At 36.1% G+C, this 15,002-nt stretch overlaps 1 protein-coding gene across 1 annotated transcript in view; it reads left to right on the top strand.

Moving 5' to 3' along the window:
- Positions 1-14,140, top strand: part of LOC131678258 (serine-rich adhesin for platelets) — a 39,215-nt gene extending 25,075 nt beyond the window's left edge. Inside the window, 2 exon segments of the mRNA XM_058958272.1 lie at positions 11,963-12,261; positions 12,264-14,140. Of these exon segments, the coding sequence (XP_058814255.1) occupies positions 11,963-12,261; positions 12,264-13,742 (1,778 nt within the window). The 3' untranslated portion in view covers positions 13,743-14,140.
- The last annotated feature ends 862 nt before the right edge of the window (positions 14,141-15,002 follow it).

The raw sequence follows: 15,002 nt of genomic DNA, 5'->3' as shown, positions 1-15,002 counted from the left end.
CTCTCCGTGCTTGAAAGCGTGAGAGAAAATGCGATGTGTTCAATTTTCGTTGGGCGCATTATGATAGCATAGTGAGTAGGCACGCAATATGAATCGTCTTTTTTGCGGTAGGGTAGCACGGAGCAAGATCAGCACCCTAAGGCTCAAGCTCAATATTTTAGAAATATTTTATCCCAAGAGAAACATTTAGGGACGGGCTGTTTATGGATATTATGAAAACATTATTTTGAAAGCTATGTATGTAAAATCCATTAACTAAACCCAAAAAGTGATCGACGGCCACTCGATTGAAACTTTAGACTCTTGCGATGGAAGTGGCTGCAGATATTCGCAAAGTTATGTTAGGATGACATTTCCCAGCTAACCAGTCGGGTTCAGCCAACTCGGACGATTTGAATGAATATACTGGTTTTTTTTAATGTGTTAGGCTTCAAGTCGTATGTCTACCATGGTAATACCTTAAAAACCCTTCTCAAAATCGAAAATATTTCGAATAAACTCATGCTCTTAAGCTTGCATGAGCCTGTTCAAAGTACGTTTATTCAAATTCAGGCAAAACATTATTTTAGATGCTTAATAGAAGGGTTCCCATTTTTGCCTGGGTGGTCATTTTGCCCCGTCCTACCCGACCTCTGTTTGATGGTTACAAAGCCACCGATTGACACGTAGTTCATCGATTGGGTGTTGAACCCGATTTTTACCATATCAATTTAAACTATACTTACCAGCTATATTCATAATTACTAGAACAATATGAGATGAGCCATTCTGACTCGTCAAAGATCGATGCTAATCGAATATACCGTTATGGAACGTATTCATTTTGATCAATGTGGAGAATGTATTGTGATGGCCGTCAAGTCTCTTTCCTTGTATTGTTGAGCTTTGAAGGAAACGCTTTTCATTTTTCATTGATAATCGTTGCACTTGCTATCTCTGTTCGATGCTTCGGCGGTTTGAATAATTTCTTCCAAATCTCCATTTACTTAACCTTTGTTTCGTTAGTATTTGCATAATACGCTAGTTGCAATCTTAGTCTTTGCACATTGCATTAACTCTGGGCTGGCTGGGTAAAAAATATTACCTTAAAACATCGCGATTCCCACAGTCCGGATTATAAAAAAATCTTAACCAAAGTTAAGTAAAATTTATTTGAATAATATAGGGTAATTTGGGGAGAGATGCCGCACATTTTTAAAAATCGATCCTGCATCAAAGTAAACCATTTAATAATTGATGAAATCATTTTATCAATTGCGACAAGTTTCTATAATACTGTGAAATTGTCATCAAATTTCCATGAACATTTTACAAAAAAAGGTCATTGCGGGAGAGATGCCGCATGTGCGGGTGAGACACCGCACCGTGGTCACAAACTGAAAAATGGTGAACAAAAGTATTTTTTGGCTCTCATTGATGTTTTTGTGATTAAGTGTCTTCAGTTGAGTTTCATGAAGTTTGATTACACCTATAAATCGGCCAGCACCTTCATTTTTCTTAAGGGGGTCTACCATTTCCAGAAACATTTTTATTCAAAATTTTAAAAATATTTTTCTTTCTTAACCTTGTGTAACGGTTAAGTTGGAGTAACTTAATTCAGGGCACTATATATCAATATGCTTGTACGAGCGATATACATATCTATGTGTTGGTAGCAGTTCCTTAAAAGCACTGTTTGGCTGTTTCTCCCAATGAATTTATACAACTTAGGTTTGTTCTTGAAAGATTCATTTTGAAAAAGCATCAATTCGTTAATATTTTCGCTTTTATCTCAATATTGACATCACTACAAATCAATGCGTTCACGAAAGTTAGTGCCTGAAACTTTAAAGAATAAACCGAAGTAACTAATACTTCGATACATATCGCCCGTTTAAATATTTAGATAAATAGACTCATAATCCTATATGTCGCTGTGTTAGGTCCGTTAGTTTGTGGATATACCTTATTAAGAACCTATACCTGACGCAAATGATTATTTAATGACATTCCGAGGTGAAAAAAATACATTTTAGCTATGTATCCTCTTCCATTGAGTGCGGTATCTCACTCGCAATTTTGATGCGGCATTTCTCCTAATTGTAGGGGAGAGATGCCGCACGACGACATTTTCCTCTAAAATTATGGATGATCGTGCTCATGATCAGAATGCCTTCTAAAAGGTCCCAGCTATTCAACCGATACATGATTTACCAAAAAAAATCGAACAATTTAAAAAAACGAAATTTTAATGTGATGCTGAAAAATTTTCGGCACTCCGTGATGCAACCGGACGCACAAAATCATTAATACAATTTTCTTGAGTAATTAAAAAGGATTATTTTACATCTCTAGAGTTATAATTCTTTGAAAGACAAACTCACAATATCATATTACCGTATAAAAGTGACCCCATATACGAGATATAGAGAGTGCGGCATCTCTCCCGAAATGACCCCACGATCTTTTTTTTTGTTCAAATGTGCGACAGATATCACAATTATTTTAGTTCCGGGACCTACTGATGTACCTACTGAATAAAAAAAATTCCGCAATTGGTAGTTTTTGAAGTATCGTGTAGTTTTAGGCAAAGCATATTGGAAATGTAGGACAAAGAATCTCCCGACACACCGTCTTAGGCATTCGTCTCCTGACAGAATAATCCTATGTAGAGTTCCAGCATTATCGCGCGATGTAAAATTTTTCGTTGGATCATTGATTAATATCGATATCCAAAATTACATATTTGAATGACTGCTAATTGCCTTTTTTAAAATCAGAAAGTTTTAAAAATACCATCTCTTCTTTGTTCGATCGCAGGAAATAAACACCTACGTTTGAACAAATGCACTAGCATCGCTATACCAGACATCCTAAACCAGAACAATAATTTTGACGGGCTTTTTAAGTTATCTATTTTGTCAGTAGTCAATTCGTCAAATTCAGTAATAACAAAATGCCGAAATACATTCGAATGGATCGTTATGGGGGGGGGTGTCTTAGGGTTTCAGTGTAAAAGAAACACTGCGTTTTTTAGAATAGTTTTCGAAATTTCTTGAGCATTTTTTCTTATCTTATAGATGAAAAATGTGCAAAGACACAATCTTAAAGGAAATATATAAATCATTCCACGCGATTTGGTCGTGTAATCGACCGTTACAGCTTTGAACCAATTTTGGAGCAATTATTCGTCTAGGGTCAAGATATAAAAATCCAAATTTTTGTGTCAATTGAACAACCCCTCGGGTCATGAGACCCGCTGTTTTGACAAATTTCCAAAGTTCAGGTCGGTTTTTATTACGATTTGAAGATTTTCGCAGAATTTTTATAGCAAAATACAAGTTTTTTCATTCAAATCAGTTTATCTGGGTTTGGCTCAAATTGTATTGAGTATTGAAGTTTTGTTTATGTAAAAATGTCTGAGGAACACGATGAATTTTTAAAACTAAAATATGTATTGCGAGAAAAATGAACTTTTAATTTTTAACTGGAAAAATCTCATTTGGCGGCACTGTCGCTATAGACTAATAAAGATTCCTTAAACAATTTCCTTCAAAAACCATCTTTCGGTTTTATTCTAGAGTAAATGCAACCGAAGATATAACAATAACAAGGGGGCCCGAAGGGAGGTTCAATTGACACAAAAAATTGCAATATATACGCGAACGGAGGTCTTAGTGGAATGTACGTAATGTTTCAAAGATTTTCTTCCATTTAATTCCACTATGTTTTTATAGTTAGATGCACTTGCACTTCACTATTTAACAGATACCGGTATTTCGATTACTACTTGTAATCTTCTTACAAACACTGAAGAAGATTACAAGTAGTAATCGAAATACCGGTATCTGTTAAATAGTGAAGTGCAAGTGCATCTAACTATAAAAACATAGTGGAATTAAATGGAAGAAAATCTTTGAAACATTACAAAAAATTGGATTTTTGTTTAGATGGACCTAGGCGAAAAATTCCTTCAAATTTTGTTCAAATCCGGGTAGGTCGATTACATAATTTTTCATCACTTGGTGCGGTATGACCCACATACTAATTATTAAGAAAGGCTAATAAGACTATTCTTATATACTAAAGAAGAATATTTTAGCAGTCTCGATTTACTAAAAAGAAATACATATATCCCCCCCATGGAGTTGATAAAAACGGGTCATCATTGTATTGTAATCAGATATACAGCAAATGATCCGAAAGTTAAGGGGGTAGTCTGCTTTAGGAAACAAAAATGTATCTTATTCACGATTTCTTTTGAAGGTAAAGATACCCTTAGTTCGTGAAAAAATAAGTTATAACTTGATACATATTAGAACAAGTTGTTTCGCTAATAAGTATCGATCAATCTTAAAAGACCACACTTTAAATTTACCCAAGATCACAGACAATAGACCACTATGTTCGAAGAAATACGAATAAAATATCTGTGTTAATATTTAAACGAATACTCGTGAAAACACTAGCGCCATCTTTCAAGTATATTCTACACTGAAAGAAATAATTGTGAGCGGGCCATTTTGAAAATCAACTGTCAATTCAACAAATCCCAGTAGCGCGCCTTGCGGCAGTATCACATCTAACTTTGGATAGATCTTTTTTGTTAGAGGAAACTTTGCCACTGTGATCACTATTCAGGTTATCTTTTGTGGCTGCGCCTGTTTGCTCTAATGTTGTGAGGCATCATAGGATGCTTTCCGAAGTATCGCTTCCTTCGAAGAAATAATGCTGCACAATGGCAGAGAATATGTTCCGAACTCTTGGGTTCAAAACCGACAAATGTCACCTCGACCGTCGGTTTTTACACAACTCAAGCGCTCGAGGTGAACGTCTATCCTCTGTGCTAAGAGCTTCGCTTATAATAAGCGAAATTTTTTTTAGATGTTATTTTTGGGGCTAACGTGTTAAACGTAAACTTTGTGTTTTTAGACAATTTAATTCATTCATAAAATAGTCCAATTCTGAAGAAAATAAAGAACCGATAACATTTTTCGTTTCTGTTCCGCCAATTCGAATACTCTTAAGAGTAAAATCCGTAAGAACCAAAAATTTAGTGATATTCCCAAGCACCACGTTCGTGCGAGTGATCGTTTGACTTTTCGGTTTGTTTTGTATTGTATTTTCAAAAATAGTTTGATGTGCCTTAGTGTCGGAACAAAAATAATTACGTAGTTTTAATTCGATTGATTTCACATAAACACTGGCGGTGTGAGCAATGAACCTGGATTTCAAACTGATTCCAAACGTTTGCCAACGTTTAGGATTAGAGAACGGTGTAAATGATGGCCAAGATTTGCATTTCCTACTACTACTGGATTGGTTACGAAAATATTGACAAATAAAATGTTATTGATTTTCTGTTAATATCTTGGATGACATTTGACAAACAATTATTGTCAGCTGTTACAGTAAAAGTTTACTGCGATCGACTTCCGTCTGACATTCGAAATTTTTAGTAGCTTAAGGGGGTGAGCTGTTTTTGTGAATTGCAAAGTATCAACTGAATAGATTTATAATTTTTCATTTTGAAGCTTTGTTTTGACTTTTAAATTTTCATTTAAATTTAAAATTGATGTTGAAACTGCTGCCGAGTAAGACTTTTCATAAAAGTATTGGTCCGATTTCATTTTTTAAAATTATGCGGTGCTACAGTGATTTTGCACTTTTCAAGTGACCTAGTATAGATCGTAAATCTCTTCATATGCAACACAAAATAATGTATGAAAAATGTTGTATACCCTCAAAATCTTGATTTATAGCAAAAAAAAACTATTTTTTTGGAACTTACGGCACTAAAAAAGATTTTATGCGGTCAATGAATGAAATGACCACACATACTTTTGAACAGATCGTTGGATGCGGAATTAAATGTTCTAATTTTAAATGTAAGCGAAGAAATTTTCATATATTTCATGAAAAATTCACAACAAAATGGGTATGTTCATATTTTTGTCCCAAAACCGAATAGTATGCAAAACCGTTAGAAAGGTCGTGTCTTCTCCTTTCCAGAACACAAAAAAATGAAAATCGGTTAAATTTTACTGCCTAAAGTCCTGAAAGAGTGTTTTTTTCTATAAATCAATCCTTTTTTATTTGTAGCACCGTGTTATTCAGTAAGCATACCGCTGTTTTCCCGTGACATTTTTATTTTGCAAATCGTAAAATTTAACCCGTTTAGATTAGAGACTAATAACGAAATAATATTTTGCTAATCGCACACAGGAAAACATAGCAGTATGCTTACTGAATAATTTAAAAATATAGGATTGAATGCGGCTCAAAACTTTTGAAAAGTTTTACTCGACTGCAGTGTCAACATCAATGTAATTAATGATGTTTCAAGGTCGCCAATATTTTTTCTCTTGGTCTTTAAAATTAATATTTAAATATCAAAACATGTAACTTCGATACTTCAATAACTATTCAGCATTTATGTTGCCATTTATTCCTCAAAATCAGCTCAATTTCGAGCCTCGTGAGTAGAGGACACCCTTAAGAAAAGCGGGGTGTACATTTTACTCCGTCTACAGCCCTATTAGATCGTTTTAAGTCTTATTTGAAATTATAGCGATTGAAATCCCCACTGAGGAATACAGGGTTATATGGCCACGGGATAATGGTCGATATACTTTATGAAAAAATACTTTTTTTTTTCAAAATAATGCCGGGAATATGGCACAATTTTAAAATGATTTTAAGATTTATCGGGCCCTATTCTCACAGTCACGTCACCTAGTGACTAGATGAAAATTTCCTTCTAGTTACTAAGTGACGTGACTGTGAGAATAGGGCCCATCATTGGGGGAAATTCACCCCTATTCAGGGCTAAAATTGCAATTATTAAACTTTTTATGATACTTTCGAAAATTGTAATTGGTTTATGATAGTATTTTTGAGTGTGTAAAGAAGAAGTTGCTACATTAACTTATATATTTTAGTGTGGTGCTTATTTCCCCTAAGTAACGGATTTTTAGAAACAAGAAACACTATTACGGCAATATTTAACCAGGTTTATGGACAGAAAACTGTTCGGCAACCAAACCAGTTGAATAGTTTTATGTTTATTGTTGCAGAAATAATAAACATCCATTGGAAACAATTGTCAGCTAGTTTCTTAGTAATATTGTGCTGGTTCGTTTTATTTGTTTTGAAATTGTGTGTGTTCGGTAATTTTGAATTCTTTTTGCTATTTTACGGAATAATTTTCATTCACAAAAAAAGAATTTAAGATTATAGAGATTTTAACCTTAGAGCCATTCGCCTCTTTTCGGGTTAGAGAAATCGACTTTGGAAAAATCTCTAACCCTACGTGCGGGGTTGGGAATCGAACACAGGTCAGCTGCGTACAAGGCAATCGATTAACCAACTACGCTATGCCCGCCCCCTCCACAAATATTGTGAAAAAAATGCGTAGTTCAGCAATTGCTTAGAAAAATTTATTAATTCAAATTAAATTGCCGAAATCTTCGTTAAAACAGAATTTTGAATTCTTTTGATAGCCGCGTTTGAGTATTTTAAGGGAACGTATTTTTTTTCACGGCTCACGTACGTACACGTGACATGACACAAACACTACCATAAAACTTGGTGGAAAATAATAGACAAAGACGGCAAAAGAAAATAGGGTTGTTTTCAACCAAGTGATGTTAGTGAAACCGATCGACAAGTGCGCAGTGTTTGGGCCATTTTGAAATGATAGTTCAGCTATCAATTTGATCAAAAGAATTAGCACTGTCGACTGTTTATTTCAAATATAATCAATTCCTATGTTTTGGTCTTTTTGGGACTCTGGTCTAATGATTACAGTGAAGACCTGATTTTATCAGCTTTTTGACCCGTTTTTGTCAGCTTGCTATAAAACAATATTTTTTGAGCTCTAGCAGACGAACCAAGCTAAATTCGAGTAAACCCTTTCTGGAGCATACTTTTTTGTCTTAAAGATGCAAAAATTAAAAAAAATATTTTTCATTTTGCGCTGTAATACCCCCTTAAGGGAAATTTATAAGGGTAGGCTGTGGTTGTCAAATCACATATATTTTGCGCGTACCCAACATCTTGCCTCGGTCCAGCACTTTGGACCCCGCTTTTTGGTTACTTCACCCCAAAAAGAGAATATAGGGGAAGCGGTTTGGCATGTCTCGTTTACTAGTCGTTGACATATTTGTAAAAGGTATTATTTATTGTTTAACCGCGATAATCAGGTCCGGTACAACTGATGTTGGGTACGAAATTTATACCAAATCATCTGAAATGGCTATGGGGCTACACACTTAATTATGTTCTACCGAATCCCAGCTTTTTTCGCAACTTTTACCGAGTTTTACACAGCCGAGCACTCATCTAACAAAACTTTTACCGAGATGTCAGTAGAAGTGCTGCGTGGAAATTACCGAACTGAATTGAGTGTGTACATCTAGGAAATATAGAAGAATATTTTATCAGCTTCGGTTAAATAAAAAGAAAACAAAATATTTCGATTTTGTCAGCCTAAAAAATACTGAAAAAACGGGTTTTCGTTGGAATGGTTTTTCACAACCATAATACAGCAAAGACCCGAATCGGTCAACCTCCAAGTATATCAGCTTTTTGAACTGATTGTGTGAGCCTATGGTATTCGATCAATTTGAAGATAATAAAAATTTGAAATGTCTTGACATAATTAAATTGGTGGAACCATATTATGGTACTCAGATTCCGGAGGATAGTTTGGGAATTTGCATGGTTCATCATTAAATTACGCCAAATATAAATATTTACCAAAGATTTTTCTGGTAAAAACCATATAGAAACGGTTTATTAAATATAACCATCGTAATTACCCGAATAGAAATGTACAAGAGTATTACAGCATTTTTTATTGTTACATTGCAACGAAAAACAATGTTATTTTGGAAAATTTACAATGGAAATATAATCACATTTGTTGTTTCTACATCCAATTTCATTGTAAACCCGATTTTTACTTAGAAAAATGGGGGTTGTTAAGGGATGTAACAATGAAAAAATTGATCTTTTCCCATACATTCTGAAATCAAAAACATCGATTTACATTGTTTTTCCGTTGTAGATTTTGGAGGCACGAAGGACTGCGTCATAAGTACATTGATGTTACAAGAAAAGTTGTTGTTAACAAATAAAACTGTTGTAAATTCAATGTTTCTACGATCAATTTCGATATTACTTTCTGTTCGGGTAGCACCCATTCGCGCGAGAAAGTGATTTATTTCATGTTCATCTTTTCCGAATAAGAATGAGTCACAAAATTCTCGGTTTCCACATATAATATCTAGTTTTTAAATCCTAATACATAACATCATGTCAAAATATCACCACTCCATTAGCAGCAAGACAGCCGAAAACAAAGAAGGCTTTGTCATAATTATTATGAGCGCTTGCAAGGTAGCGAGCTCAAAAAAGATACCATAAAAGTCCCTAACCCTTCGGTGGATTTATTTATCCGGTGAAATTGTGCGTTTCATTTATTTGAAAAAAATGTGTGAATGATAGTAAATATCCCTATGAAAATTTGAGTTTTTATGGTCAAGGTGGTGAATTGTCCGTAATATTTTGCTTATAAATGCAGTGCCTGATCACATGGTTTCATCAGCACTCGATTCTGTCTGTCCCTGATTTTGTCAGCTCTACATGAAAATTCGACAAATTCCGGTAAATCTTTTTCTGATCATATTTTTCTTATTTAATAGTTGAAAAATATGGAAAAATATTTTCATAAATTTTGCGCTGGAAGACTTAAGGAAAATTTATACGAAATCGTAAAGGGTTATGAGGGTACCTGTGTCATTTATCAGCTTCATTTATAATAAAGAGAAAAATATGTCCCCATTTTGTCAGCCTAAAAGGTATTTTAGCGCTACGGGGTTGATAAAAACGGGTTATCACTGTATATGCGAAAAATCGCTTTTTTAATTTTTACATAACCGCATGCTAGGAAAATTAATAAAGCTTCAGTTTTATATTGTGCCCTATCTTCCAAAGAGGTAGATATTCAAAAACTGTACTTGATTATCGAAGATTTGAACTTCTTTTTCCTGGCGTGTTGGGAACATTTCGGTAATCAATGTATACCATCTATTAAGGCAAATATTCCGGGCATTCCGAACCATGATCAATTGTACATTGAATGATGATTTGTTTCGCCTCGGCATTTTCATCTATTGATTCCCTGAGCAATTTCAGCGAGTCCCGATCAACAACGGAGTAGCAACCAGGAGTGGTGGTACAAGTTTACCTTTTAATTATTAATAGGGGTGAAATTTACTGAATGTTTTGCCTTTCTCGTACAATGAAAGCAATGGAATCACTTCAATATTCCACTAAGGCCCAGATACGGAAGCATGGCATTTTTAGTAATAGAATTATGCTTGTTACATTTGTATTAATCCCAATTCAATACCTATATATCAGATGGTGATCCTATTTAAAAATATATTTGAGACAACTAATGGTTTCATAAATTTCTTATTTGTTTTCTTTTGGTTGAGCTGTCCTCAATTGATATCTATGTTAGAGGGTAGCCATATTTGAAAGCTTCACGAATGGGACAACTAACTTTTTTGTATTCTTTCCTTTGGTTTAACCGATCTCTATTTATCATGTTAACACTACAAGCAACACAGAAAAAAGATTGCTTGATACAGATTATGTTTTCGCACGGGACTCAAAATATACAGAATCTGAAGAATCTACGTTGAAAACGAAGTTTATCCATTCGTTATTTGAAAAAATCATAATGCTTATAGTGATACTTGTACCTTGAAATGAAGCCTTACTCAATATTAATTCAAGCAGTTCACACGCGGAGGATTTGTTACTAATAGACGGTTTACAATTGGCTTTAAAATCCGCGGAAAACGAATGGCAATAAAAACCGCGCTGTAAAGACTGTTATATCTGTTATATGTACGATTTTATTGTATTTTACCAAATCAAAAAACGGAAAATGTCAGTCCTTATAAAGGTAAAAAAATGGCTTAGGCAATAAACTATCTATTGAACATCTGCCAAAACTAACGTGTTTAAAACAATGCGGTTGCCCAATATATAGAAAGAAGAAGATTCATATGATTCCTAAATCCATAGAAATTAGGAAAAGGTTAGATATTAAAGTCAAAATACACCGAATTCTAGTCCCCGTATACTTAAGGTAACTTGATCAGCTCGTCCAAACATAGACTTTGTAGGTACGGGAGAATAAGCTTTGTATCAAGTGTCAAGTGTGTGTAATGCGCATTATTATTGATCAATAAAGCTTAAAACGCATATCACATTGTTTTACTTATCCCACATCCCGAATCAAATTATTACGTCTCGTCCCATAATTTGTAAATAGAAACTCATTTCTCGTTGTCAGGAACTTACTCGTACAGTCAGTGACTAGAAAGAAAGTTAACAAAACCATGCACATTAAATTCTTTACACTTTAATGATGTATGTAGGTCAATGACCTAGGAATACTAATCAGTTTTCACATGTGTGTGTATGGCATCACATCAACAGGACCCTCGACTGCAATGGTGATTCCTAGCTTCATTTAAAAAAAGACCAGTAAATTCTTCAAACATATTTGTTGGCCTAAAGTCCAGGTTCTTCTAGCATGGGAATAATTTGATAGCTTCTATTCATAACGTTCCCTTGTCCAATGTAATATGCCAATAACCATATGCTTCTCTACATCCATGCTTTATTAACAAAAAGTAATGAAAATCAAACGCAGTCCTTCTGATCGATTATGCCAAATTTAGTTAGGAGCTGTTCGAATGTATTCAAACAATTTGTAAAACTTAGTTCCCAAAATTTTATTCATTTCATTCACAGTATACGTCGATCGCCCGAAAACTATCTTCATCACGCCTGATATGCTGTTGGAATGCACAATCGCCTATAATTTTTTTTTTCTCTCAGAGATTCAATTTGCTTGACACTCATACTCATCCGTTTATTCTATTCCTCTCCTCCACAGCGTCACTGGTAGAATCGGACATGTTCATGGATGCCCTCTCCGCTACGCTGAAAAAAGACGTTAAAAAACGTAAACGAAGGCACAGTGGTTCCGAGGGAACAGCCAAACCTACCACCACCGACAAACCAGCGGCTGTTACTGCTGCTACAACAGAAAAGGCGTCCACCAATAAAGCTGCTTCGCCCGAAAAAACTGTTCCTTCCCCGCCGACGAGTCCAACGACTGAAAAATTAGCAAGTCCTACCAAGTCGAAACTGCCGAATGTCGTCACGCCACCGTCCGATGTCACTGCAGCTAGTCAGATCCCGCATCTCCCGCCAAGGTAGTAGCGGCACCAATGTCCTTTTATCGCGACACTTTGGTCGACGCAGACGAGAATGGCCAAGAAAAGAAGGGACTTGAAGAACAGGATAAGAAAACTGCCGACACACCTAGCGAAGATGTCGAAATTAAGAAGGAAGAATCTCTTGAAACACCAGCTGAACCGGAGGAGGATGACGACGAGGTGATAAAAAAACCGAAACGGTTGAAATCGGAACTGAACGATGATGTAGAAATTGACGACAAGTGTAATTTGATCGACGCGGTCGATGACGATTTGGAGAAGAAAATGGCTCAGGCCGGAGAGGACCAAAATGCACAGAACATCGCTGTTAAAAAGCCACCGGGCCCAGGTTGTGGTCCGGATGGTCCGCCTGGAGTGTTAGTCATTCATCGCCGCAAAGGGCCGAAGAAACAGCTCAAGTGGAAGGCTCAGGATGATCTCGAGGAAATTCGTTACTTCGAACTGGACGTTACTGAACGCTGCAACGTAACGAAAACTTTCTCGGATCTTAAAAACATGGAACGATGTGACGAACGCGAAAACTACATTCTGTCGCGTAAGCTTCACGCGGATGATGCCATGACTGAAAGGATACCGTGGTTGCCTTTGATACCAGTTGACAACATTCCACCTCATCCAGAAGGCGTCAACAGTCAAGAGAAACGTATTCAGCGAGATCGTGAACGCAACGTGCTGCAAGCTTTGTACTTCAATCGCCATATGATTCCTGATTCACCAGCTGAACCAGATGTTGAGGTGTATTCCCTTTCACAACCAGCGCACATTCCGATGGAAGATGTTACCGGCAATCCAGACTCGGTAAACGATTTTACCACCATGCCTTGGCCGGAACCAAAATCCACCCCTCCTCACGAATCGGCTGGTTTCAATTCGCCCTTTTTCCCCGGTACAGATCATGACTTCCCGCAATTTGGCGGTACCGGTAACTGGGATTTACCAGGATCAAATCCAGGTTCTATGCCAGGAATGTTTCCTCCTGGTAGGATGCCCCAAGGAATGCACCCTAGCGGTCCAAATAATGGCCCTCATAATGGACTCGGTGGCCCTAACATGATGCGTCAAATGAGTATTCCACCCAATCATTCGCCAGGGCCCGTTCCTCATCCTAATATGTTCCAAAATAATTTCGTAAGAGGACCTATGCCCATGCAGCACATGCATGACTTAGATGATGATACCTTCCGGAATGGACCGCCACCACCGCCAGCCTGGTTCAACAATGGAAATAATAACAATAATCGTGGTCCTCCACCATCGCACCAACCAAACTTTCATAACAATCGCGGTAGTGGATTCGGCGGTCGTGGTGGAGGAGGCAACTGGAACAACAATCGAGACAATGATCGAGGAGGTCCTCGAGGTGGTAATTACCGACCCCCTTGGTTACAGAATAGAGGAAACCATAACAGCCATCGTGGAGGCAGAAAATGGTAAACTTTGCCACAGTAGTTGCATCCTTATTAATTTGTACAGTGACACGGCTGAGCCTAGTGATAATAGTGAAGTAAATGAAATATTCAGCTTGTTGTAGAGCAAAGGATATTCGTGCTTAGATTGTAAGGCATATCAACCATTTTCGTTGTTTTAACAGCTATAGGGTAACGGAAAGTTTTGGTTCAACAGCATTTTGTATGTGTTTACGATTAAGTTTGAAAAGCCGACCTTGAAGGTACAAATTAATTACTAAACTTTGGTTTTGTTTCTATTCACAAGTTGCTGGTGCCTATCTAAGTCAAGAATTGAACGGATAAGTGAGAGTGCTTATTGTATGACTTTTGTAAATAATTAGTTTATATAAATATATGAATTTGTTGTATACCTATATATTTGTACATTGACGTTTTCTGATATTGATTTGAATCGTTGAAAGAAAAATCCTTTCACTGTATATTCCAACACGAGCCGGAAGAATAATCTCCATTTATCTCCTCGCCGAAGAAATGGTCTTGGTCCGAATTTTTAAACTATTGTGGTTTAGATGTGGTAACTGCCTTTCATTCGATATTAGTTAACTCGATCTATTATGTGGAAAGACGATCTTGATGAACAATATTTGAGGTAGCTCCAAACGTTCCGTTTCAAGTCATTCAAAAAATGACGAACACGTTTTTTAAGCGGGCCCTACACGAGACAGAAATATTGTCAATAAATATAGACAAGACTGCTTCAATCCATCAATCCTATTTAAATTCTACAGAATCCATAATTTGAAGATATATATCAATCCATCAATATATTGATCAATATATGTGTTAACGACGCAACGTCTACCAGCAAGCTAATGTCTGTGTCACCCTGCATACCCCTGGTTGAAGCGACCGAGGTGAGCGTTGGCTGCACCCATGGATCGACGAAGGGATCGGCAGCCTAAAAGAAGGAAAAACGAACATACATTGGCAGGAAGAACGTGGAGACAAAAAATTGATTACTGTTAAATTTATTACTCCTACTTAAATTTATATTATTAACATATTTCTACCTAAATTGTTTATTCTACCTAACTAAACGGTAAGAGAATTATACAGTGAACTTAATATCTATCGAATTAAACCTAAATACACACTATTAATCACAGGAATTGCTACAAAATAAGTGATCGAAGAGCATATGTAAGATTTCAACTTACTGAACATTAGGTGAGAAATGGGAAATAGCACTTAACCTAAAGCAAAATTATTAAACGGCTTATTTATT

This window comes from Topomyia yanbarensis, chromosome 2, assembly GCF_030247195.1.
Source record: "Topomyia yanbarensis strain Yona2022 chromosome 2, ASM3024719v1, whole genome shotgun sequence".
NCBI classification, from domain to species: Eukaryota; Metazoa; Arthropoda; class Insecta; order Diptera; family Culicidae; genus Topomyia; species Topomyia yanbarensis.
This window is presented reverse-complemented; position numbering and strand designations above follow the sequence as displayed.